Source organism: Antrostomus carolinensis, unplaced genomic scaffold, assembly GCF_000700745.2.
Source record: "Antrostomus carolinensis isolate BGI_N321 unplaced genomic scaffold, ASM70074v2 scaffold4614, whole genome shotgun sequence".
Lineage (NCBI taxonomy): Eukaryota > Metazoa > Chordata > Aves > Caprimulgiformes > Caprimulgidae > Antrostomus > Antrostomus carolinensis.
In genome coordinates this window covers 453-27,687 of record NW_010308533.1, presented here as the reverse complement: position 1 = coordinate 27,687, position 27,235 = coordinate 453, and the positions used below count along the sequence as shown (strand labels likewise).

Here is a 27,235-nt window from a genome sequence, read left to right as displayed (position 1 = left end):
CTTCCTACATGATGTTCTTGTTGAATATCCAAAATATTTCTCAGAACATCTGTACCAGTCCACTTTCTAATTGACGAGTCTCCTGTTGTGCTCAGTTCCCAAAAAGGAGCAAAATTTTAAGGGGCTGCAGAAATGTCATTGCCTTTGATATGTGGGGAAGGAGACTGGTTCAGGTTACAGGGGGAAAAAAAGGAGGAAGAAACTCACTCTGGGTGTTACTTCTGCTAAATTAATTACTAAGGCTCTTGTAAATGTCAACAGAAGTTTTCAATTCTATGTTTAGCAAGGACTTTGTTTTCTAAAGATAAGGTTGCTGGAGATATAGCAGGTGCCTGGGAGCACAAATATACTTATCTTTTTCTTTTGTTGGTTGAAGTTGTCAATAATAACACCAACAAAGAGATTCAGGGTAAAGAAAGATCCAAAGATTATGAAGCTCACAAAATAGAGATACATAAATAGATTGTGTTCCATTTGCGGCTGCTCATTTTTCTGCAAGAATGAGAAGCAACATGAAAAATGACCAAGAATGATACGGGCTCAATCCAGAATAATCTTCATATTGCCAAACCTCTCACAAATCGATTCCAGGAGGAACTAAGATTTACAGTCCTATTGTTAATTCTGATAAATTTGGTGTAGTTTAAAAGTACCAAGATTGCATAATACAAAATATTGTATATATACGATAGTTTTGAAAGAGACATGAAATGCTGGAAGAAAGTAACATTCATATGATGAATACTAGATGCATCAAAATTCTAGGACCTTGTAAAGACATTATTGCTCAGATGCTGACTGCTATCCCTTTTGAAATTAAACATGAACTTTACGAAATACACCAAGAGAGATAACTAACACTTGAGACATAACTAACCAGAAAACATGACTTAAAATAATAGTACTAACAAAGTGTTTATACTATGATAATTTGTTAATTTTATTTCTTTTACAATGTTTGTTTATGTAGTTTTTGGTTTGGTCATTGCAGAACAGGATAATTTAATTCTTACTGATATATTTGCGCTGAAAAACTTGTAGAGCAAAAATTAGTCTTTAACTGATGGTGAATGAGGTTTACTTTTATTGTAATTTTTTTTTCCTCACAAAAGCTGATCACTGCTAGTTTTTCTTCTTTTCAAACCTGACTTAAAATCCTACTATTTGCAATTGATTGAAGCCCTACTAAAGTCAATAGAAACCATTACTGAATTGGACGTTCTTGACGTGATTTTCACAAACATTTCAAGAACGTTAGTTCAGCTTCTGCCAGTAAGAATAGGAACTGTAGATTGCTCATTACTTTAAAAATCAAGTAAACTATTTAGAAGTCTAATTCCAAACTCTTATCATTAAAAATCTTCATTTAGATTTGTTTGGAGTTTTTTTAAAATTCTCGGTAGGAAAAAAAAAAAAATAAAAAGAAAAAAGAAACCAATCAAAAGAAACCCCCAACAATAACAACAGAAAAACCAACAAAAATGTATTCTATGGCTGTTATGGATAAAAACAAAACCAGAACAAGAAAAAATATTATTTTCAAATTGAAACACAAACCCCCCCAATTTTTATATATGGTTACTTTTAAAATTATTGCATTCCTTTGAAGTCATGAACAAATTAAGGTAGCCTCTTGCATTGAAATTCTTTGCCTCCAAAGACATACCATGTTGTTCTGTATAACATTAGATAATACTTCTGATAAGACAACAAACACCACTGTCAGCAAAAACAGTAGGTAAAATAGTACTAGTGATGGCTGACAATATATTTTAAATTGTTGCTTATCCACAATAATCCTTGATAAATTTGGGTTTATATTTTGGAGTAGACTTTAAACTATGTCATTGTAAAACATTCAGGTTTACTCAAAGTTTGAGTTTCATAAAAGGAGATGTGTGAAGGTGAGAGGGAACTGAACTTCCCTCCTAGCTGATGGACATCCAGTTATTAGCAGAGTCAATGTAGTATAAAGAGGTGCTCAGCTGAACAATGTAGATATCCAGGTGAGCTGAAATGTTCCTTAGATCCCTCTGATCATATTGACTAGAACTTCACTAACCATACAGGGCACTTGGAGGTGAACTCACATGGAGACCTTACAGTACAGGTAACTGCATTTAGGTGAGTGGATCTGGAGTTGAATCCCACTCCCCATTACAAGGGATTAGGATACTATGAGTCATTCACAGATGAAGTGTTTACATCAGCTGATAAAAATGACTGGAAAGATTTAGCACAAACAGCAGATGTGCAAACCCCTTTTGTAGAAAGCATCAGCACTAACAAAAGAAAAAAAAAATGTTTTGAATATAGTGACCGACCTCTCGTGAATCTACAGCTGCATACATGATGTCCATCCAACCTTTAAATGTTGCCTAGAATGAGAGATTACAGAAAATGTGTAGAACTTCCAGGTTAAAAGTCTCCATATCATTTTCAATATCCAAATTACACTGACTGAAGTTAGCGCCTTTAGTATGTTCACACACACGTAACACCAAGCTCTGACTTTAGGGAAACTTGCCCCTGCTGTATGTGTGGCATTCTCAGCCTTAGCAGGATGCGAAAGCTTGCTAGACTGGGACAGAACATGTTGTCTTAGGATGCTGACAGGGCAAACTTTCACTAGCACAGTCTACTAGAGGCCTTACAACCCTCATGGCTGAAAGAAATCTGTTTTACGGATTATTAGTTCAGTACTTGCCCCAGATTTCCTTCAGAGATTGACACCAGCTCTCAGTTGCAGGAATCTGCTGGAGGCTGAAACAACACTTGATCACCAGATGTTTACTTTAGCACCTGTAAGAATCACAGTGTGTTCTAATTTGTCCCCCTATATCCATTTGTGTGCATGAACAGCACTGGTGTTTGGACAGCCAGCTATAAGGGAAGAGCAAGCTGTATGATACCTCTCTTTTCCATCGCCCACAGAGATGAGTTGGGAATTGACAGGAGGTCAAGCCCATCTAACATGGTTCTGGCTAGTGAAGGCCAGCAAGACTTACCACCTGAAGAAGAGCCAGGTAGCCAGAGCCCACATTGTCAAAGTTGACTTTAACATTGACCCAAAATATTTTTCCTGTGTTATTACACATTCTACAGTCTGATATGTTATTGATCGAATTATTTAGTTCTGAATCTTCTTCTGTCAGATTGACACATTTCCCAAACTTCCCAGCAAAGAGGTTCACTCCCATGATGCTAAAGATGAGCCAGAAGATGAGGCAGACAAGCAGAACATTCATGATGGAAGGGATGGCTCCAATGAGGGCATTAACAACCACCTTGGATAAAAAGGGAGAGGAAAAATTCGCTGAAACAATGATGAGCTCAGGTATTTGCTCAGTGCAGTAAGCATTCACTTAGCAAACAGAAACGTGATGATTTCCATGTGAATACTAGTCACAGCTGGCATGGGTACCTTGAACAAAGGTTCAAAGGTCCATAATACATCTTAGGCTTTCAAAGGAATAGTTCATACTTTTGGGGCTGCTGTGAGCCACTACCATGTAAGTGTACTCCAGCGTGAGTCCATCCTCTTATTGATGACTTTCCCTTGGCTTTGGAGTGGGGGTAGTTTGGTTTGTTTATTTTAAACTTGTATAACATAAAAATTCTGAAGTATCCATCCATAAGCACTAGTGCAGAGGACTGTATTATTAAGACTGTAGAAAATAGTTTTAAAAGGACCAGTAAAAACGCTCCACTAATATTTTGCTAGGTCTATTATTTTTAGTGGATTATGTTTGTGCTTGGGGTCTAGAACCATGAGCTGGGTACTTTTTCTGTGCTAGGTGCTGTATAGTCACAGAAAATGTCCATGTAGGTTTTAAGTGCATGTTGAGACATAACAGATAGCTTCATAAAATGGATCAGTGTAAGGAGTAAGGCAATGATGAGAATCTATCTTTGAGTTTCACAATGAAAGCAATGAACTCAGCAGTCAGGTAGCAAAGAAGAATTTGATGGACCAGAATAAAAATGAAAAAGCTTTATGAAGGTTGTGTCACACACATTCTGCATAGCAAGACAGAAAGTACGATGGTACCTATTTCAAAATTGATTCCAGACATGGAAGTTTTGCATTACATTAATTAACAGAATGTATCAACTTATCTCCACCTTCAGAGTGACAAGATTACAATCAGAAAACTTTCAGTCTCATTTCCAGAAGATATCTAATAGCAACCTGTATCTCAGCTGCACTGAGGCTGCATTCCCATGTGCATGTATGACAGTGATGCCATTATGTATTTCCATCATCCACTCTCACATGTCAGAGTATATTCCACAGACTAGACTTTTGCCCAGACACCACTGTGGTTATCATGCTGTTTCACATTGCAATGTATGCATGTGTTTTGCATATGACTGAGGAAATCTTTCTCTACATTTGCACAATGGTAGATTTGTAATTAAATGTAATGTCCAGCAACTTCACATTGTTCCAGGTGCTCCTTTAATAGAAAAAGGCAGAAAATATTCTACAGACAAACACTCCTGCTTTTTGAAAGAATAAGTCTATTTGGAACAATAATTTGAGCAAAGTAACTCTTCATAGTCTAGAGTTTTTGTAAATCTATCCAGTAAAAAAATTGTAGAATGAGGGTGATTCCTCTGAATTGTCTTGCCATCAGACTTCAAAAATGAGAATTGTGCTCACAGTTCTTATTCTCTATTTTATTTTTGGCTATCTCAAAGACAGGAACACAAGAATAATTGAGCAACAGTGGAACAAAGTGGAACAAAGCCTAGTCTATTTTTAGTTTCAATGGCATTTAGGATTGGTCATTCAAGGCAAATCTATAAGGAGCAGCCAAGTACAGAGGAGGGCAGCAAAGGTGCCTTTTAAACATTCATTTTAAAGGTCCTAAACTGATCTTGGGGTAGACATGTGAACTTCATAATGACATAGTCATGAGTTACAAACCTGTTACATGCTTATTAGTTCTGACAGGCTTTAGTTTGTATTCAGTCTTACCCTCATCCCCTCAAATCGTGACAACGCTCTTAAGGGTCTCAGAGCTCGGAGAGTCCTCAGAGATTTCATAGGTCCAAATGAACTGCCAAACAGGTTTATTAAAGAGACCTGAATGGCAAGACAAAAGAAAGTATTTGCAATGTCCTGGTATATGTTTCCTTTACTCCTATTTTAAAAATAAATAAATAAATAAATAAACAAACAAACAAATAAATAAATGAAGTCTCCCCACAATTTCAGTACTCAGAGTGCAATATCCTGAAACCAGCATTAAAGGAGGTAAGGGTACTGTCTTAGCTTCTCACCCAGAAAAAAGTGATTCTGCTACTGCATCCTGCATCAGGGCCCAGGTAAAAGTGCCAAAAGGAGAACTTACGTCTACAATAAAGAAGTCCAGCCAGCACCAGACATTGGTGAAATACTTCTTGAAGCCATAAGCCACCCATTTCAGGAGCATCTCCAGAACAAAGATGAAAGTGAACATTTTGTCAAGAAATGCCAACATAATTTTAATGTTTTTTCTCTCATTTAAATAGATATCTTCAAATGCCTGAAATCATAATATATAGATAAACATCAAAAGTCAGAGATGAGCCTTACAAAATGAAAGCATAACATCATTAAGACCACTTTGTCATGCAATATATATTTTACACAGTTCTAAACCCCATCTTTTACTCAAATCTATGTCAGCTGTTATGTCTCTCTGTCCATTTTCTTTCTTTTTCTCTCTCTAGTGCACTCCCGAGGACACACACATCATACATACTGGGAACAAAGAGGAAAGTATAAACTTCTTGAAATTAATTTCTAAAAATATATTTTCAAGAGAACCAAGTTCTATTTTTTCAAGTATTAAGATTATTTTTTTTTGTTTTAATAACCTAAAAACCAAATATTTCACTACTATGAAATAACTTCCAGAGAAAGCCAGGAAAATCCATTATACAGACAGAAAAGAAACAGTTTCTGAGAATTATGGGGTTTTAGCATTGTTAACTCTGTCTTGTAATTTGCAATAATACGTACAATAAATTTGCAGTAACTGCAATAGAGAATAAATTACTGCTATGTGAAACCTCTTCTTTTTTTCTCATGATGAGTTCAAAGATGTTCGCTGTGTTTTCTGTTAAAAAACAACTTATCTGGGTGCAAATTAAAGCTAAAAATGCTTCTAAATAAAAACATTAAATTATGCTACACTAACCAGGGCTCCACTGCTCAGAAGAATCATGAATATAATAAAGGATTCAAACCAGGAGTGTTCAACAATCTGGTAGCAGGTTTTTCTCAGATTCCACCATTTTTCTCCTCCAAACTTGATGGCACTACCAACACAACAACGGAAGTATTGAACACAACCTGAAAGTGAGAGATAACAATGAATGTATGGAATGAATGTACATTCATAAGAATGGTTGCTCAAGAAGCTTTCTGCAGCAGAGGAAAGTCCATGATCACATTAACTGCACCTTTGTTGGGGTTTTTTTCATGTTTTACCATGAGAAAAAAAAAAAAAAAAAAAGGAAATCATTAATTTTGTTTGCCTTTAACTCCTATTTACATACATATAACATAGGTGGAGCCCATTTGGACAACTTTCCATTGTTTCAAGATATGTCTGGGACACTGGACATGCTCTCAATGACCTGATGTTTGAGCACAAAAAACTGCAAGGTCATGTGAAGAGTCTTGATGTTACAAAACCCTTTCTCAGTTTCTGCACGCTGTTTGGAAAGCAGAGATGAGATACCTTGGAATAAAAAGACTTGGAGACAGAGAAGGTAAACAGTTGTCTTCAGTATTTCAACATTATACCTTGCCTTGCAAGGTCTATGCATTTATTTATTTAGTTCTGAATGTATGGAGTTATTTTATATCATACAACTTGCAAGGATGTGTCATATTCTTGGCTCCATAGAAGGAGACATCTCCTTTCAAGCTCACCAGATTGCTTCTTATAAAAAGCAATGACACCAGGGCCACCTAACATTTCCTGACCACCCCATTACAAAATGCTGGATTTGATTTCTTATTAATTTTTCCAAGAATTAAGTCACTTTGTCTAACATTTTCATTGTTGTGTGCTCTAGGCTAATATGTGTTTTCATTATTGTAAAGAATGACAGTTCAAAGACCTGCTATTTCCAAGCAGGAAAAATAAAGTATGTATGTATGTCTCATATATGTATATCTAATACATGTTATATAGTATCATGTGTATAACTCACATATATAATAGGGTATAATATAGGTAAAACATATTCTTTCAATAATCCCATTTTCCATAGTAATGTGGATCTGGGATTTAAGATGAGGCAGGGAATGGCACTTGCACAGGATAAGGACTTTTGTGTGTGTGTGTGTGTGTGTGTGTGTGTGTGTGTGTGTGTAGAAATCTGTGTTAGGTGGAGAGTTACTGCACCTTCAGTTGAGTTCTCTAATGGTTTGGCTGCAACAGGCATACTCCAGCCTGGGACTACAGAGCACAAAATAAGACATTTCCTATTTCTTCTCTGGAGCAGGGAAAGAAAAAAAAAATATTTTTTTTTCTAATGGCTCTACTGGCAAAAAATGCCATCAATAAAATAGTTTTGAAAAAACCCTCTAGCTCAGAAATCTGACATCTGTATTATTAATGCAGTATTTGTTGTTTTTTTCTGGAGAAAGCAAATTGCAATTTATGTATGGTGGTTCTCCCTCAGGATTTATGATGTATAATATAATAGTAAAAAAATATATATTATTATTACTCAAAGATTACTTTGCATTCAGGCACAACACCTCTCTAGATTCAAATAATTTATACATGCTCCACTGTTATTGATTAAATCCTAAAATTGTGCATTAGAAATTTCATTGACCCAAGGAGGGCATAGAGGAAAAAAAAAAAAAAAAAAAGAAAAAAAGCCAGCTCTGCAGAACAGGTCAATGAGGAGATGGGAGTAATTTCAGCCAGGTTTGATTTATCCATGTTCTCATCAGACAAAATATCCAGGAAGCAGTGCCTGAATGGGAAGGAGATGATAAGCGGAAGGCTCTGTCCTTGGGAGGAGAGGAAGAAAAAAAGCTCAAAGTGCTGTGGGACCTGCCACTGGGCTCCACATATGTGAGGCTGGAGAAGTCCGTACTGATCATTTTGTGGTACAGGGAAATTTGAATGGGTGGAAAACAACTAAATCAAAGAAAACTCAGGAAATGGATGGAAACAGTGGTGGTCAGCCTGGCTGACTGGGTGAGTAAAGAGCAAGTTGGAGCAGCAGGAGGAATTTTGCCCCCGTTATAATTTGTTTAATATAACACACTTGGAACAAATGAGCCTAGAAACTGACTTGATGTAGTTTGTTCTCTCACAACTAATACTGAGAGTGCAGTGATTACCCCTGGCTGTCCGTAGTGACACTTGTTTGCAAAAAATCCCATGAGCTATTTCTTTGAATTTTATGAAAGCCACACGTTGTTACACATTAGGGTAGGAAGAGTTCATAAAAGTACTCAACACATCCTGTAACAACTTGTAAAGCTAGATGCTGTATGATGCTTTGAGAAGGGATTTGCAGATTATCACCCTATAGAAATTCATCTTAATCCTAGCAGCTTCTCTTTGCTTCTTTCACTCCTTTGGTTGTTATAGAGATTGTTCATTAAATGTTAATCAAGGAATAAATATTTTTATTGTTGCAAAGTATTAACAAATATGTTGTGCCAAGTGCCTTGTTCCGGTGGCCATTGTCAGGTATGATCTGATCAAATACACTTCTCTTACATTAATCTCCAAAATTGACTTGGATGCTGTCCAATAGAGTGAAATCCACCGCACTTCACTATAATAATCTCATTTTTTGTGATTAAGTCTATGCCATTGCCCAAGTCATAGTTAGAAGCAAATGGCTTTAAAGGAAAGGGGGTTTATTTTTCAGGTGCCATGATCTCTGTGTTGACTAAAAAGGGACAATGATTTGGACTGTTTATCCAATCTCCAGATAAACTAAAACTAACTGAAAATAATCTTGCTCTATTGGCTCAATATCACTAGAGAAACAAGTCAGGTTTTAACTCTTCTCACTTCCCAGTACTGAAACCATGAGAGCCTTACCTTCTGGAAAACATTTTTCTGGAGTCTTGAAGTCTTCAGAAAACTCAGGAATCTGCCTCAAAAGATCTTCAGGGTTTGTCAGATCCACTGTGCTACCTTCAGAAGAGCTGATGCTGTCAAACTACGGAGCAAAATAAGATCAGGTATTGGTTCTTTCTACATTCAGCTCCAAATGAATAAATTCACCCATGAACAAATAAAAATAAAAATTAAACTTAGTTACTTACTAATATTTCAAGTAGTGTTGGTAATGGAACAAAGTTTGTGATTTTAGAATTATATATGTTTAGAAGTACTACTTGGGTTAAACCCATGAAATCACAGGAAAATGAATAGGAGATAGGAGAACCAGATAAATATATCTGGTTCTGTATCAGGAACTGAACACCCATAACAGTATTTATGAAGTATAAATTTGAATCATAACATTTATTGTCCAGTTACAAAACTTTTCTCTATCCCATCACAGCATATATAATGTATGATGAGTCAGCAGTTTATTAAAAATTATTTACTCTATGTTTTTGTTCTTTTATGTTTGCATAATGCTTTGTTACTTTTAAAAATGTATTCTTTATTCAAAATTATTCTGAAGGTATTTTTAATTAATAACAATTATCTTTAATGGCATAATGAGAAACTCATTTGAAGTATTACATTTCTTGAAAATGAGATACTTGGGACACAAGCAGACTTGCTGGAAATCCTCACTTTCATTTGGAAGCATCTCTCTCTTTAATGCCTTTTTTCCTTCCTCTTCTCCTTTTTTGTGTACTCAGATTTCAATAAATGGAAAGTAGCAGAGAGAATTTTAGAAATTATCTACTTGAATTAAATTATTTCATAGCTTTTCCATTTCCAAAAAATATATTTTCTACATATACATTTTTCTTTAAAATAAATGTCTAGAAACTCATCACAGCTTTGGTTTCATTCACAGAATTCCAGCTCCACCATTAACCAGCCAGACCAGCTACTGCACACTCAGAGCTGCTTCTGCCACTAAACTCCACTCCAGCAAACCCTTGAACAGAAATATACTCAAGCTTGACCAATATTGGAAAGTCAATCCCATAGAAAATAAATTGTTACCTCTTTTTGCTCTGGTGATGATTGTTCAACATTCCTATCTTTTTCTAGGTAAAGCACACTGAATTCTTCAGAGGAAAATCCTGATCCTTTACTCCAGCTTCCTGAATTTTTCCCTCTTTCTCCCCTTTGCCTCAGGTGATTTTCATCCTGAAAATAATCTGAGGATTAGAGGGGGTTTCTTTTCCCTTTTTGGAGTGTGGACAAGTTGGAAGGGAAAGAAAGATAAGATATGTATTTCATTGAAATGCGGGCTCTCCAGAGAAAAGTCATAATATATGATTATTTTGAGTCTCTGATTCTACCTGAGGATAGAGAAAGGGGGATTTTTCCCAACAGACATGCAGAAAACTAAGGAATTAGTATTTTAGTAAACTGGTCAAAAGTTAAGTGAGAATTTTTAAATAGGGATTAAGACAATAAGTTAAGGTGGGAAATCTTGAGACAAGAATGGCAATCTTCTATGGTTAAAATAGAACTGAAAATTTCAGAGAAAACAATGAAAGAGGATTATGTATGCTATCATATAAGAAACATGACCTTAACAGAGCTACCCCTACCTTGATGTAACAATTACTACATACTACACACAAGGGCAAATATAAAAAATGACTAGAGCTACAAATTCATATTATGAGTCCCTGATAATGTTCTTTAAGCAGAACATACATTTTTTTCTCTGCCATGTAAATAATGCAAAAATAGTTGACATTATTTACATAATTTTTTTCACAAAAATTTCAAGTTCACCAAGGACTGCCACAATTATCTATGGACAATCCACGGACTATGCAATTACCTGTGAGTAATACAATGTGTCAACTAGGAATTTCTGCAACAAATCCAAAAATTTGTGTTTTTTCTTTTAAGACCACAAAATACTCTTGGTTTTTAAAAGGTTCCAAGTGATAATTTACTCTCACTCTAAACATTCATACTTTTGGTTTTAGTTTACAATTTCATAACACTGAAAATGGATTAACATATGACACCATGTTCTGCTACAGACAGTCTTCTAACATATATGCATCCTTATATATATATGTGTGTGTGTGTGTGTGTGTGTATATATATATATATATGCACTTTACAGTTCCAACACAAAGGCATTTATTACCTGTTTGCTGTATTCTGTGTCTGTAAATGTGCTCAGCTTATCATCATCTTCAAAACACTCACTTGTATTCTCTGCCTCAGCAATAGGGACACAAACAAATACATTGGGATTGGTAATAAAATCTTCAGGACCTGAGCATTTGGCCCCATTTTTCTCAGCACATTCATTTTTGTAATTCTCTTTACAATTTTTTATCTCTTCACTCTTGAACCCAAGTTGGTTCTGCGCAGTCGATTTATTTTTCTTCCTGTGTGCTTTCTTTATATGCCTGAGCTTTCCAAAACAGGTATCCCACACAATGCTCTTCACAAAGTGAAATCCCTTGTGAATCCGAGCAAAAGCAATCCGAAGATTGTTCACCTCTCTGTCATCCTCTGCTGTCTGGAGACAGTCGGTACTGAAGGAATTCAGTAGTAGTGCAATGAAAAGGTTGAGAACCTGAAAGTCATTGAAATAATAATAAAATTAAAAGTCAGGAGTAGCATTTAGAAATCTAAATTCTAGTTTTGAAGGACACAGATACTATCAAAGTTCAGTCTTACTGAGCAAACCAAAACAAGGTAATAATGAAATGACTATGACTGATCAGTTGATGAAGTAAACTTCTCTCTCAGAAAGTCAAATGTTCCCATGACCCTCTTCCTCAAAAAAGTTATTCAAAATAGTAGCTAAAACACATCTGTGCATGTGAAATGCATTATTTGTCTGAAACAACTTTTCAAAGGTTACAGTAGTAACAAAAACTATGGTCATGACTAATTAGTTTAATAACATCTCTTCTTTCTTCAAACTAGAATTAAATTAGCCCTCTGCGGAGCTACTTCCAAAATCCTGAGTGAGACCAGATTCAAGCCCAGGAATTCCATTAAATCTGCAACACTATCAGAAAAATCAAAATCAAGAAAAGCTCCTCCCTGGTTTTGAGCACACCTAAATAGAAGAATGTACAAACCCCTGGTTTGGGATTTCTTTAAGGGAATTGGAGAATTTAATTTTTTCATAATGTTTCAGTTTGGGATGGGATCAAAGTATCTTAATTTTTATTGTGTCAGAACTAGGCAGATAGTTCCTTTGAGTCATCCAGGGACCACAGTCAGTGGAGAACATAAGCCCTCCAGAGACCTATTTATCCCTCCCGTCTTAGTTACTGACCTTAGACTAGAATAAATCCCACTCTGTTTCCTTTGATACCTATTTGCTTCCTTTGATAATAAGAAAGCCTAAACATGGAGTGTAGGCTAAGCACTTCATTGTTTGACAGTTAACATTATGTGATATGAATATTACTCACAGCATTTCATCTCTGAAATCAATCATGATAGTGTAGAACAGGTGTGACATTAAACCTGAGGATTTGGGACTCAGCCACCAGACAGATATTTCCCATAAAGAACTGTGTAATCTTAATGCTTTTCAGTGGTTTCTTAAATTAAAATTGGTATATTAATTATACTGAGAATTACATAAGAAACAAAGCTACTAAAAAAAAAAAAATATGAATAATTGTTTATGATTCGGTCATCAGGAAAGGACAGAAGAGGACCAGGAAGGCAGTCTGCCTCTTGCACTCCAGCACAGGCATGCGAGGCTGTGTAAAATATGCCATAGTAGGATGTAGCTCTTGGATGTAAATGTATTTAAGAGTTGTTTAAATAAAATCCTGATTTCAGTGACAGAAGTGTAGGTTCTGCCATTTGCTGATAAAGAATTCAATACTTGGGTCTTAAAAAAAAAAAATAATTTATTTATAGATGGACTTAAGCATTTAGCTCTATTAATTCAAGCAGGTAAGCCATAAGCCTTACTGATTTTTTACATCCAAATCCCAAAAGGTGAAGAAACATAGTTGCCTGTATTATATTTACTGCAAAGACATTCTTCGTCACACAACCGTATGAAAAGCACACAAAATATGAAAATATGGACAGTGGCTCAAAGGTGAAAGGCAAAAAAGGCTTTTGCAGACTATAACACCCACAGGTAACTCTTCCATCTGTGTTTGGGGAAACCACCTTTTGTTGGCAACATGGCAATTAAATAGATTCTACCGTGGACAGAGTTGGGGACAAACTTTTTATCAGGGCCTGTAGCAATAGGACAGGGGGAAATGGTTTTAAACTAAAAGAGGGTAGATTTAGACTAGATATAAAGAATAAATTATTTACAATGAGGGTGGTTAAACACTGGCACAGGTTGCCCAGAGAGGTGGTAGAAGCCCCAACCCTGGAAACATTCAAGGTCAGGCTGGGTGGGGTTTGGAGCAACCTAATCTATTTTAAGATGTCCCTGCTTGTTGCAGCAGAGGTTGGACTGTGTGACCTTGAAAGGTCCTTAGAACCAAAACCATGTTATGATTGTATAATAAGCAGGATGAAGAAAATACTGGCAAACTCACCACTAAATTTCCTATCACCATGACCAGCAGAAAGACAAGAAGGCAAAGTGGTTGTTCAGCAACCACCATGCAGTCCCACATGGTCTCAATCCATTCTCCACACAGAATTCGGAAAACGACGAGGAATGAGTGGAAGAAGTCCATCATGTGCCAGCGTGGCTTGCCATTTTTGGTTATTTTATGGCTGTTCTCCCCATAGCTTCTCCCAAAAAGTTGCACCCCTACTATAGCAAAAATGAAAATGATGATTGCCAGGACAAGGGTCAGATTGCTCAGTGCTCCCAGGGAGTTACCAATTATTTTAATTAGAGTGTTTAAAGTTGGCCAGGACTTTGCCAGTTTGAAGACCCTCAGCTGTGTAGAAACATAAAACATAGTGTTAGACATCAATAGAGATAACCTATCTTTGCACCACTTAAATCCTGCAAAATATATTTTACAGATATTCTGATCTATTCCAGCAATGTAATATTTGTGGCACTGCGACACTAATACTTTTTTAAAAGATTTTTTTTTTTTTTTTTTAACTGGACTACATTACAAACACAAACTAACCACCTCATAAAGGACCAGGCTAACTTGTGTCCCTGTAAGTGTTTGACCCACACAGGGAAGTACCCATAGAAAGCACTTGATGTAGATTACGACATGCAACTTACATGTAACACAAAGGACCAAAGCTGGGAGACTGTCTGCTATATTACTATAAAACGAGTCTATCTTTTGGTAAAACAACCTAAATCAGTCCAAGATATATGATACAAATACCTTAACATTATTTCACATATATTTTTAAATTTTTTTCTATATTTGGTCTGACATTCTTTTCCTAAACTTACTGTGCTAGTTTTTTTTAATTTTTGACACCAGTTTTATAACATGTCTACTCTGGAATATTTTTTCCTCTGAATATTTCTTAGTATATTCAAAATAAATAGGTAGCGTCAATAAATTCTGACTCTAACATTGCAAGGAGTTTAACAGTGTGTTTCTTACTCCTAGTGCCAAAAGGATGAAGCCCTCCCCCACCCCCTTTTTTTAATAATTTTTTTATGTCATGACTGCAGACAACAAAGTATTTTCTATAGTATTCACAACATAGTGTTTTATACAACTGAGAAAGCATGAGTCATTACCAGTCTGAAAGATCGTAAAACTGTCAGCGTTCCTCCTTTTCGCCTTTCTTTCTTGCTTTTGTGTCTGGGCAAACTCAGTTCAATTAAACTCAATGTGACAATTACACTGTCAAAAATATTCCAGGGCTTCTGAAAATAATAATAGGGATCTAGAGCAATGATTTTTAAGATCATTTCTGCAGTGAAGATTCCTGTAAAAACCTGTGACAAAGAAACAGGAGCATCAGCCTAAAAGTAGCCAGGAATTTTTCTTTAGATCATGTTCCCACAAATAACATTCATGGACAATTCAACAAAACCCATTTTTATGAACTTATAATTCACTTTCAATTAAAATGGGGGGATTATTTTTCTGCCTTCTCAGGAGTATGTTAAAGTGTATCAATAAAATCTGGGAAATGTCTATATTATAAATGCAGAGTTTGCTAATCTTTATTTTTTACAGTTAATTTTTAAGTCAAGTGAAAGCACCCATCAATCAATAAAATGTGACATAGCTGAGAATTTGCTTACCAAGTTGCCTACATTAAGCATCCACTTAAAATTTTCTGACATATTATTGTGCTCCAGTGCCATGAACAAAGTGTTCATCACAATGCAAACAGTGATGGCGAGATCAATAAAAGGATCCTTTATGAAAGCAGCCACTTTTTTCTTGATTCTCAACCAAAGTGGACAACATTCCCAAATTAGATACTTCAAAGCAAGATCATTCAGGCACTGTGGGCATCTCTGCTGAGATTCTTCAAGTTCTAAATGCAAAAGAAAACCTCACTATAATCAAATAGTTATCACTGGGCAAGATGGTGAAATAACAACTTCAAATATTTAAAAGACCAAAGAATAAAAGGGAAACCTCAAATCTTACACAGAGCCCCAAAGCTCCCCTGCACTTTCTACCATTCATGTGCTCCCTACATCAGCTAATAAATGTGAAGATAAAATTCAGATAATATAGGATTTAACATTCATTCATGTGAACTTACTTCAAAAGTCTTTGGATCAGGTGTTATTTGTCTTAGACTCAGACTTGTACTACAATCATCTGACTAAATACAGATGCTTATGATGCAGGGGCTACACACTGCAGCCTCTCACACTCCTGTAGGTCAATACAGCAACTAAGGCAATTTTCACCTTATCCTTATGTAGGTGTCTAGTACAGTGGTTCTATCACCACCCAACATCTTTTTGTCTCCTTTGACTCTCAAGGGTGTCTACAGAGTCACTGGCAGCCATAGGAATTCTGATTGTAGGTGAGGAAAATCCAAACTATGGTGCCTGATATTTGGCCTTAGGCCACTTCTACTGGCAAGGTCACATCTACCATTTCCCAGCTGATGCAAGTTGGTACATCTTTACATTTTCTATAAGTAAAACAAGGGACAGAAGCTGTTCTGGTTTTGTCATTTACATCCTGTTGGTCAAATATAAATCTTGTAGTCTTTCTTTCTTCACCATCGATATTAACAAGTTCTCCAAAATACTTTTGGCCCTGCCGAAGTCCTGTAAAAATTCATTCACAAACTGGAGCTTACATAAAGCTAAATAAAAGCACAGTAAGAATTATTAGTAATCTGGTTTTTAGGGACCTGAAAATTTTTTCAGGTATTAGATTAGCTGGATCTGATTCAAATCCTTTTAATAGTTGGATCTGTCTTTATTTCTTCCCACTGTTTACTCTTAATTTCCTCTCCTCGAGGCTCAAGTCTTAGATTCCACCCCACACTGCTTATTCCAGTGTGATCACCTTGATTCAACCCTATTCCAGCTCCAGCTCTTGTCTTCTGTTCTTCTAAATCAAATGGCTTCTTTATGTATACAATGTGGATTCAGCAGAACTGGTGTTCAGGTCCCAGCAAAGTCCCTTTTTGATCCCTGCTCTCAGGTTAATCCACAGCCAGTTAGACCTACAAGTCTTGTTCCATCCCAGTTCACAGCTGAAATTGTGCAACAAAACCCAGATCTTCCGTGAATTAAACTGCAAAGCAAGTCTCCACTAGACATGTTGCAATTGTGATTCTCTCAATAAAAATTTAAAAAATCTTAAGAAAAAGGACCTCCCTGTCATGACAGTACCCTCCCTGATAAACCTCATACTTGTGGTCTAAGAACTGATGATAGAGCTCCTCAACAGGGATAGACGAAACAAAACAAGACTTCCTCATGTTAAACAATTCAGGCTGACATTTTTCAGTAAGATCTGCAACAAAACTGTCAGTCATCAAAATAATTGTTAGTGATAAACCCCCCAATATTTCACATGGATAGGTAAACTAAAGGAATAAAATGGTGAGGTTAAGCGTTCAAAATGCAGGAATTGCCACAACTGATTTTTCTTGCATAATCTTGTTGTTGGATTCTATATCCCTTTGTCTTTGCCAGTGACATATCACAAGTCAAAGGGTTAGAGGGAGAAAACAGTAACCCAGTCCTGTACCTCAGATGCTAGAGAAATTCCTTCCAGCCACTTTCACTCCAACCCCCTTCACCATCTGTCCTACAAAATAAGATCTTACAATAGGGGAAGGATACATTCCAGTACATAAAAACTCTGTGATAATGCATTTTTTTGAAAAAGAGCCAAATTAACAATGAAATTCCTAACTACACACCTACAAGTCTCTGTTAAGCTTTAAGAAATGTACTGACATTTTGTTCTTTGATGGTAGCATTACCTTAGGACTGAAATAAACATAATGAGGAACCACTTACCCTCCAAGACACTGGTAATTATACTGACTGCACTTGCTGCCCTTTGTCTCTGAAGTGCCTCATTAAAGTACTCCACTGACAGATGAGGAGGCAAATGCATGATGCTGCTCTCATCATTTACAGCTGGCTGCTTAAAGAAGTAAACATGATTAGGGAGATACCACAGGAATAAAATTAAGTAGTATGTGATGATGGGTAACTATGAAAGTTAATAGGAACAATGACACGCAGTCAAATAAATGTATCTTTTTACAAGATGTAATAGATGTTGAGAATGAAGGTCTTACTCTTCAGTAATAATGCTGCAGTAAATGGATTCTGCAAGCATGTAATAGCAAGAAGGCAAGCACAAAGCTTGGAAATAGGTGTATAAGGGGAAACAGGCCTAGGAAATATTCCAGAGACTAATGGAAAAAGAGAGAGATGAGGGATAAACTGGTAGAAAAGCAGTTCTACCCACCTGGGGAATTTACAAACCTTCTGCATGATGCTAAATGTGCTGTGAAGGAGAAAGAAATTACAGGTACTCCTCAAAATTACCTCCCTGGACAGGGCATGGAATAAAAAGACTCTTTGGTAACTTGTAATTCCAGTACTAGGAACCTTCAAAAGTATGTTTGTGTAAGTTGTGCATAGCAGAAAAATAGGGTTTATAGCATGAATGCTGAAGCAACACACTCTAGTTTTTTGGGAACCCCTCAGAGTATTAAACAGACAATTTATAAACTCCTTGCATCAGTATACTTCACATCACTGCCATTTCACTGTGTGGTGGTTTTAGCCTGGCTGGCAGCCAAACACCAAACAACTGCTCGCTCACCCTCCCCAGCCTGAGAAATGGGGGAGAGAAGCATAAAAGTGAGAAAACTTGTGGGTTGAGATAAAAACAATTTAGTAATTGAAATAAATTTGAAATTAAAATAATAATGATAGTGACAGTAATAATGGAATATATGAGTGATGCACAGTGCAATTGCTCAGCACTCACCAACTGATGCCCTGCCCGGCCCCTGACTAGGAATCCTGGAGGAGAAACAATCCCACAGCCACAATCTCAGAAGAGAGAGAGAGAGCCCAAAACAACCCCAGATCTGGCCAACCCTTATTAATATACTGAACATGATCTTATATGAAATGGAATATCCCATTGCTACATCCAAATGCCAATTTGGGTTTGCTAATTTACTATGCTCCCCCTGAGTTTCTTCTGCACCTGCAGACTAGCAAAACATGGAAATTTGGAAAGTCCTTGATTTCCCAGTAACAGCTAACACCACCAGTATGTTATCAACTTCTTCTGATAACAAATCCCACATTGAAATCAAAACACAATGCTATTCCAGCTACTAAGAAGAAAATTAGCTCTATTCTAGCAAAACCAGGACACACTGAAACTCTTAAGACAGGAAAGTTCTGCCACTTATGGAGAAACCATAATATGAAGTATATACTTAAAATACTTTTACTTACCAGGTCACCCTTTCCTGGGTCTTCTATTACGGGTGTAAGCATTACTCCTTCAGAAGACACCAGATCTAGACTGTGCACCCTGCTGCTTCCTCCTCCCGTCATCAAAACCACCCCATTGCAGTCATCCGCATTAGCCCACTTGCTGCTCTGCACGCAGTTTGGGGTAGCAGGGTGAGAGCTGTGGCTCGTTTGAATTTGCACACTGGAGGGTCTTCCCATCTGTGTGACTGACAGTGACCGACACTGGATTTCATATTCCCCAGCACTGCGGGTCTCCTCATCACCAAGATCTGTTCTGGAATCAACTTCTAAAGCAGGTATTTGGAAATTGAACACGCTCCCATGGCTAAGTCTGCGTTTCCCCTGATTTACGTGGGGACCATATGCTAAACCACGGAAAGACTGAAAGCAGAGGAAAAAAAATAGAGAATGGAATAATATCATAGAGAAAATTTTTGGAAACAACAAATGTTTAGAGTCTCATAACATTTCCTATCAACCATTGCAAGTCCAAAACTCTTACTTGATTTAGATTTTTCAGGATGGATTACACTTAGATTTTAAAAGGTAAATAATAAAGTGCTATCGGCTGTAGCAGCTACTTTTCTGATAAGCTTTACATTTATACTTTAAGTAAGAAATTTTTAACAGAGAATGATGGCACAGAAGTTAAATTCTGATAGTCATTCACTTTTTTTCTATTTCTCAGTGTTATAGAAAATGTATTTTAACTGTTACAACTTTCCTTCCATCCTTCATTTATAATATTTCCTTTTCAAATTAAAATAAACAAAGGGTAAGGAGGAATTATATGTAAAAATTAAAAACTTAAGAGTGATCAGTGTTTGTAATGGGATTTTGTTTGTGCTTTCTAGCGATTTATCTTAGTATTAAAACTGGAAAGGTTGTAAGGATCTCGGATTCAGACAATAGATTACCAACTTTCGTTGACTGTCTGTGGACTGTGACTTGGGGAATTTTTGTTCTTCTTCATTATCTTCTATCCCCAAGGACTTATTTCTCTTTTTCCTATTGCTTCTTTCTTTGATTTCTTTGGTAGACAGAGAAGAGGCTTCAAAGGAACTAAGTGACAGGATATCGATTCCTTTAATACCCAATGACTGAAATTAAAAAAAAAAAAAAAAAGGATGATATTTTTTCTGGGTACTTTGGATATAAGCAGAAAGAAAATACTTTTGTGCTCTATTTCCTCTCAACAATTTGCATTTCACAAAACTCGTTAGAAATCTTCCAATATGTGATAACACTGAAAGAAAGAGGAGAGAATTCCCCCAACATATGGAGCAACAAACAATTTGCTATTTGCAGTATGTTACATGACCACATGTATTGGGCCTGCCAAGGACAAAATAATCATGTTATAGCTTATATTTCTCCATATGGCAGATTTGCTTACAGTAAAAATACTCAATTTGAAAATAATGCTGTAGAATATACCTTTTTCCCCAAATAAATTATCAAACAATATTAAAATTCTGTCTTTTCATTGAGGATCCTTGGGACTGTATTCACACTGTGGTTGTCTACTTCCCATATTGAATTTATGACAATATTTTCAAAATACAAGAGTATTTTGTTCCAGAAGCTTCTAAACCATTTAAGTTATCAAAAGACCTTTCATTCAACTGCAATAGGTTGTAGCTCAGATGTTAATGAAGTTGATCAATGGAATTACGGTATATTTCTCTGCTCAGCAGTCTAAAATGATAAAACAGAAGAACAATTAAAAAAATAATTCCATTTTCTTTTGGAAACTGCTGGCTGATGGAATTTTACATTTTCCAGATTTTAAAATATTATGTTTCCTACAGCAGCCTTTAATGCTCATTATCCACAAAAAAATTTCATTGTTTCACAGGAAAAATACACAGCTGAACAAGGAACATCTCCTGTAGCTCTAGGAGTCACTGCTTTCAATATGTCAGCACTTGCTCCTGTTCCTGTGAGTGGCTACTGTATAGAGCTGTATACAAGGAGTGATGCATTTTCTTTTGTGACTGAAAACAGAGCACTGAGACTAGTGCTTACAAGGGAATAACTTACATACCTCCTGCTCCTTTTGTAATAATTCCATGGTTTCCCTGAATTTCCTTTCCTTTGCCTCTGTTTCAGCAATGGTAGCCTTGTTCTGGTCTTCATATGCCATTGTTACTACAGCCAGAATCAAGTTGACTAGATAAAATGAGCCCAGAAAGATGACCAGCATGAAGAAGAGCATATACACCTTCCCAGAAGCTCTAAGGGTCTGTAAGCAACACATCCCAGAAATAAAAATTACCTTATAAAATTCAAAATAAGCTTTCAATTGTTTAAAATTCTTTAAAAGCATTCAGCTTCCCAGAAACAATGTTTTAGGAAGCTTAAATGGAAATATATCTTCTTTGGTTCTTCTTCCCCCTTTTTGTCCCTCTTCTTATACAATCACCTAGGAATCCCTGATGGTATACCCCATGAGGACAACAGAGGAGGCATTGTTATATTTTTGAAGGACAATACAGGACACTTTTAATACTTTTTTTAAGTCCCTAAACCAGCAGGGTGATAGGGCTATTGCTGGGAAGAACTTCAGTATCCCCTTCCAAGAAGTCACAGCTTGCTGGAATAGAAGGGAGGATGTGGACCCAATGACTTGCAGCTATTGCTTTTATTTGATGTTTCTTGTCCTCTCTACACATTTTCTGCTTTGGCCATTGCTCTCCCTGGGAGACCAGTTCTCAATTATGCACAAAGTTGGTACCTGCTGGTACAGACGCTCCCAGTAGTCCTGGGTCATCAAGCGGAATAAGGAAAGAAAAGCCCAGCCAAACGTATCAAAACTAGTGAAACCATAATCAGGATTTGGCCCAATTTTCGAGCATGTATAGCCCAGAGGACAGGTCCTAAAAGTAAGAAGAAGAAGTGGAGCTCTTTTAGCAGTGCAGATTTCAAGGAACACTTCAGCTTATGTGAGAGTTCTGACTATGATTCATCTCTGCCTTTTATTAGATTGTAAACCAATTTTCTACTCCAGGTATTGACTGGAAAGTGGGATGGAAAAAGCAGCACCCACAACCCAGCAACAAAAGAAGAAGACAGACTGGAGCAGACCACCAATCCAGGACAACTCCCTCATCACCAATCCTCATCCCCTGCCCCTCAATGCAAAGCAGCCACATCTCCCTCCTTGCCCAAACTGCCCTTCAAAATCAATATTTTATTTTCCCAATTTAATACTCATGAGCCTTTAAAAAGAGGAGGGTGTCTGTCCTTGTGCTATAACTGAGATCCTTCATGTTTTCAATTCTCTCGTACATACATGGGGAAGAGAAGATAGCAATTCTGGAAGGGGCCGAAGGAATTGAGACCTGAGTAAGCCAGATGCACGTTCATGCTTCATTCTTTACAAGTATTAAATTATCTGTCTGTTTACTGTATTGTGTTTTCTGTGCTCCTGTTTCTGCATTCAGGGGAAGCCTGGAATTCTGCTTTCACCTCTTATGACTGAATGAATACAGAAGCACTGAGGCAGACAAGAAATATTCATAAGTGCACTTACCCAGCACCAGGACCACATAGCAAAATATCTGAGGTGCCCTTTTTCTTAGCAAAGTATGCTGTAAAAAGGGGAAGAAAAATTAAAACCAAAGCACTTTCTAGCCTGAATCCTCTATCCTTTAATATAAGTAGTGATGAGTAATCAGTGACCCATAATTGTACGTGCACGCACATACAAACTGCTGCATAGCAAAAATGAAATGAGCACTAAAGAGAGACAGGTTTCCTATGCTCACAGTGACTGCAGCAGATTCCAAGATGCCCTGTCCTCATTTATAAACAAGCATATGTGTACACACAAATTTCAGTCCAACATAGATTTTTAAAAACGTTATCATTTGGGCCACATCTGTGCAAAGGAAATCAAGAATTGGAGGGCACAAGCTCAAGCACAGTCCCTGGTTTGGTAATCATTAGCCCAAACTCTGGCACAGTTCTGGACTGTAGTAATTAGCTCTCTCCAGGACAGCATACAAACATTGTCTGGGGTAACATAGATCAATTCTGTGTCCAGTGAGCAATAAAAACAAAGCCTTGTTTTGAGGAGGAAGAAAGCATATTTGGCTGTGTGGATGGAGTACATGTCACATCACTGCTCTGCTGAGCCAAACAGCAGGTCCTAACCTTGCTTAGTTGAGAAATACGGATTTCTCCATTAGGATGCTGGAGCTGGGTCCTTTTTGACCTCTTCCCCTATTTCTCTTAGCATGAGTTACTCTGATGCCCGAGCTACCAGCAGACTGTAAGTAATAGCTTTAGTGCTAAAGGCTAATTAGTCCACTTAAGATGTGGGTTTATTATCACAGATGCAAGGGAGGTCTCATATCTTCCTGGTGCTTCTCAAATCTTAGCTGAGCTCATCAGGTAAGTCAGCATGATTCAGAGCTAGCAGGAATTGTTAGTATCAGCTGTACTATACCATGTAAATACACCATAAAGGAACTGAGTCACAATCTAGGCTACTTTCCACACAATTTTTTTTAAGATTCAGTGATTGAGCTTCAGAGAATCATAACAACATATAGTTCTACATGCTGGGCATGGGAACTTCACACCAAGCCAGGGCTGTAAAAAATAGATAAAGCAGCCCATAAAAAATATTTAAAAAAATGATTCAATAGAAAACTGTGGTTACAGTGCTGTAAGTCCTAAATCCTGTAGGAAAATCATCTTTCATTAAACCTGTCTGGGTCCTTCTATTCCTTTTGTCATCATTGCAAATCACCCTGCACACAAGATGTATGGCATAGGATGTGAACAAGATGAAGCTTGTGAAGCAATACAGATTTTTAATTTCTTGAGCACTACTTTCTCTAGGCCATTGCCTTCATACAGCTGCAATGTTCTGTATTTTAAAAAGGATGTTTTTATTTCCTGTTTCTTCAGCACAGAAGATTAGTATTTTTAGCCAAATTTTGTCACATCCATGGTCTCTTATGTGCTTCTCTGGTCACGGACTGGTTTCTTTTGAAGTTTGCTTTCAGTTATGATTTTTACAACAGTCTGTATATGTAAATAACGTTGTTCTTACCTGTGTGGTTTTTGGTAGGTACAAGTAGGTACAAGAGTTTCTTGTATAAAAGTTTTTATCTGAAATCTTTGATATAAAGACTTTCTCTCCCTGGACTATGAAGTTATTAAGAAATCCTGTTCGACCAAATCTTCCACATGGAGTATATACAAACAGCAATCCTATGTGACTTTTTTATGTATTTCAACATTTCTCCTGGGAGAACACTTTTCTCCCTATATAACTGCTGCTACATCTGAACTCACTGGTGGAGGTTTTCTTCAGTGAAGAAGCTTTCTTCATGTTTCTGGCATAGATATTTTTTACTTTGAGTGTATTTTTCATGCATATTGAGGCTTTTCCTTTCTGAATTACATCTTACAGTTGCTGTTCCTCTGAGAATGCTTTGGTGTGTTTTCAGTTCTCTGCTGTAGGCTTCCATCACCTGCCTCAGTCAAGATGTGTACAAGAAAGATGTATAATACATATGTGTATTATACAAGACATAAAATGTATATTACATATACCAGATACATATGATGTAAAGAAGAAAGTAACTGACTTTTCAATGAATTCCTCTGTTTCAAGCAGAAGATTACTTCACTGGGGAGCAAAATTAAGATGTACAGACTCTTCAGCATTTAGTAAAAGGTGAACTTTGGGGAATTACAGCAGAGAATGAGCTAATGCATGTTTCAGTTATTGTTATATCATTCTGGCAAGCAGAGCTGGATATTACTGGAAAATTTGGGAGTGTTGTTTCCTATAATGGAGGAAAGGGGTGCATTCCTGGATGCCTGCAAACTGTTCTGGCAATCTGAAGGCCATTATCAGACAGTTACTCATCAAAACATCAGTCATCAAAACATCAATATCATTTACAGCAGTGGCTATACAAGCAAGCATAGATGTATTTACTATCATGTAAAAAAGAATTAAGGGGAAAAATTACCTGTATCATTAGCAAACATTTCATAGGATTCCCATGTTTTGTTAAGAAGATGAGATATTGTACTGAACTCTGTAGAGTTCCTCATACACTTGTATCTTAGATTGCCCTTAAAAAGCTGGAGGCCTATGAGGGCAAAGACACTCAGGCAGAAAACAGTCAGGATCATCACATTGGCAAGTTTCTTAACAGACTGGATAAGCGCCCCTACAATGATCTTGAGTCCTAAGAAGATGATAATACAAAAGAAAAAGAAGATGAAAAACTGAGGTTTATATGTCATACTTGATTAGAATTAGAACAATGCATAACAACCAAAGTACAAAAATTACTGGATAATATGTGGCAAATATACTTGGAATGCAAGCATTGTTCAAATTAGAGGGTAATTAATATGAGAACAATATTTTTTCCTCATTTGATCGACCCTACAACTGCCAGATGTTCCTTTTAATCCCTGTAAAATATTTAGGCAAGGATGAAGAACCAGAGATAGTCTAGTTTTTCTTATCCAGAGAAAGTAATATGCATAATTCAAATGAAATTTCCAACACTGATAATCTGTGAAGAAACTGGAAAAAATAATGACTATGATCAAAAAGACCGGAAAGAGAAGAGAGAAGCAACCTACATGATACTAATTTGTATTTCATAATGAGAAAGATTCCATTTGCTTTATAATTAGGGGAAAGTGAAAAGGAAACTTTTCCCAGGGATGATGTAAGATGATTAATAGTAAACTCTGCTCAGTTACCAGAGGTGTTTCTGTTGAACCATAGCACATAGACCAGCTAGAAGAACATTCTGTAAAACTGACATCATAAAGTGTTAACAAAATCTTTAAAAGCACAATGAAAATATATTACATACAAGACTGTTTCTAACACGATTTATTCCGGCTGGGCACTATTATGTGTCCACAAATTCAGCTGTGTCTGCAATCAATGAAAGCTATACAAAAAAAAAACAAAGGCAGATGCCAACATTTTGGTTGGAGCAAGAATCATTTGTAAGAAGCAGAAAATATTCAGCAAATAAAGTTTCTTACCTGGGACTACTGAAATGGTTTTTAAAGCTCTCAGAACCCTGAAAGTCCGAAGGACTGACACACTCCCTAAGTTACTAAATGCTCCCACATACCTGTAAAATGAGGAGGTGATATGTCAAGTGATTGAACGGAGTAAACAGAGCAATTATTTTACAGTGTTTATTCTTAACTGTCAATCCTTTTGAGCATATTTTAAGTATTAATAAACTATATATCAAGGATTTATCTGAGGACATATAAAATAGAAACCCATTTCTTGATTATTAGAGTTGCCTTACGAGATAGCTTTTACCTTGTACACAGCTGCTTTTGTGTCAGCATCTTAAAATATCATACATATAAAATATAAACAGAGATAACACTCAAAATTATTCATTCCAGGCTGAAACGCTGGCTGACTCAGGGTGTTGTTACAGAGTGAGCAATAAAACTAGGGGAAGAGTCAGTGTCCTAGAGAGTTTCAGATGCTGTTAGGGCCCACTGGGATTTTTTTTTTCACTCCACACAGCCTTTTGCACCACAGTAACAAGAACTTCAAACACAGAGCGCCAGCACAGGTAACCCATATTTTATGTGTTCCCACTTACGCCATAACAATAACACTGAAATCCAACCAGTTCCAGGGATCTCGAAGGAAAGTGAATTCATTTAGACAGAATCCTCTTGCCAAGATTTTTATCAATGATTCAAAAGTGTAAATGCCAGTGAAAGTGTATCTAAGGAAGGGAGAAAAGTGCCAGAGGAAACAGCAATATTAGCAATTAATGGAAAAGAGGCAGTCAGGCTATTTACTGTCTAGACCAACAAACCAGGGCAACACTACAGAGAAGTAACAGAAAGACTGCTGTTGATGTCAGTGTATTCAATTAGTACCTGACTCATACGGAGTTTGAGACAGTAGTTGACTGCAGTCTGGACATGGCTATTAATGTGCACGCCTGTGACATGGTTTTTTATCATTCAAAAATTTTGACATTCAACAATTTTTTTTCACACACTTTCTTGTAACTCCCCATAATTTAAGAAACACAAAACTCCTAGCTACTTGTTAAAATAAAGATCAAAATGTGTATCTTCCTCCAGTTTCAAGTGGCCAAGTAAACACGCGATATGCTGTGTACTATTTACCGTGGGCACCCAGCATCCATTTCTGTGCAGAATGTTTAAAACA

The 27,235-nt window shown here is 36.7% G+C and overlaps 1 protein-coding gene across 1 annotated transcript in view; it reads right to left on the bottom strand.

Annotated features, from left to right (window-relative positions):
• The window catches only part of LOC104523254 (sodium channel protein type 5 subunit alpha), a gene marked incomplete at its 5' end in the record, with an annotated part of 30,554 nt that extends 3,772 nt beyond the window's left edge, over positions 1 to 26,782 (bottom strand). Inside the window, 20 exons of the mRNA XM_029084439.1 lie at positions 351 to 492; positions 2,325 to 2,378; positions 3,009 to 3,287; positions 4,985 to 5,092; positions 5,361 to 5,534; positions 6,192 to 6,346; positions 9,081 to 9,201; positions 11,287 to 11,724; positions 13,682 to 14,035; positions 14,818 to 15,018; positions 15,331 to 15,569; positions 17,533 to 17,655; positions 18,999 to 19,404; positions 19,941 to 20,123; positions 21,071 to 21,268; positions 21,761 to 21,902; positions 22,559 to 22,616; positions 25,020 to 25,241; positions 26,065 to 26,156; positions 26,652 to 26,782. Of these exons, the coding sequence (XP_028940272.1) occupies positions 351 to 492; positions 2,325 to 2,378; positions 3,009 to 3,287; positions 4,985 to 5,092; positions 5,361 to 5,534; positions 6,192 to 6,346; positions 9,081 to 9,201; positions 11,287 to 11,724; positions 13,682 to 14,035; positions 14,818 to 15,018; positions 15,331 to 15,569; positions 17,533 to 17,655; positions 18,999 to 19,404; positions 19,941 to 20,123; positions 21,071 to 21,268; positions 21,761 to 21,902; positions 22,559 to 22,616; positions 25,020 to 25,241; positions 26,065 to 26,156; positions 26,652 to 26,782 (3,820 nt within the window). The remainder of the gene's footprint in view (positions 1 to 350; positions 493 to 2,324; positions 2,379 to 3,008; positions 3,288 to 4,984; positions 5,093 to 5,360; positions 5,535 to 6,191; positions 6,347 to 9,080; positions 9,202 to 11,286; positions 11,725 to 13,681; positions 14,036 to 14,817; positions 15,019 to 15,330; positions 15,570 to 17,532; positions 17,656 to 18,998; positions 19,405 to 19,940; positions 20,124 to 21,070; positions 21,269 to 21,760; positions 21,903 to 22,558; positions 22,617 to 25,019; positions 25,242 to 26,064; positions 26,157 to 26,651) is intronic.
• Between the last annotated feature and the right edge of the window lie 453 nt (positions 26,783 to 27,235).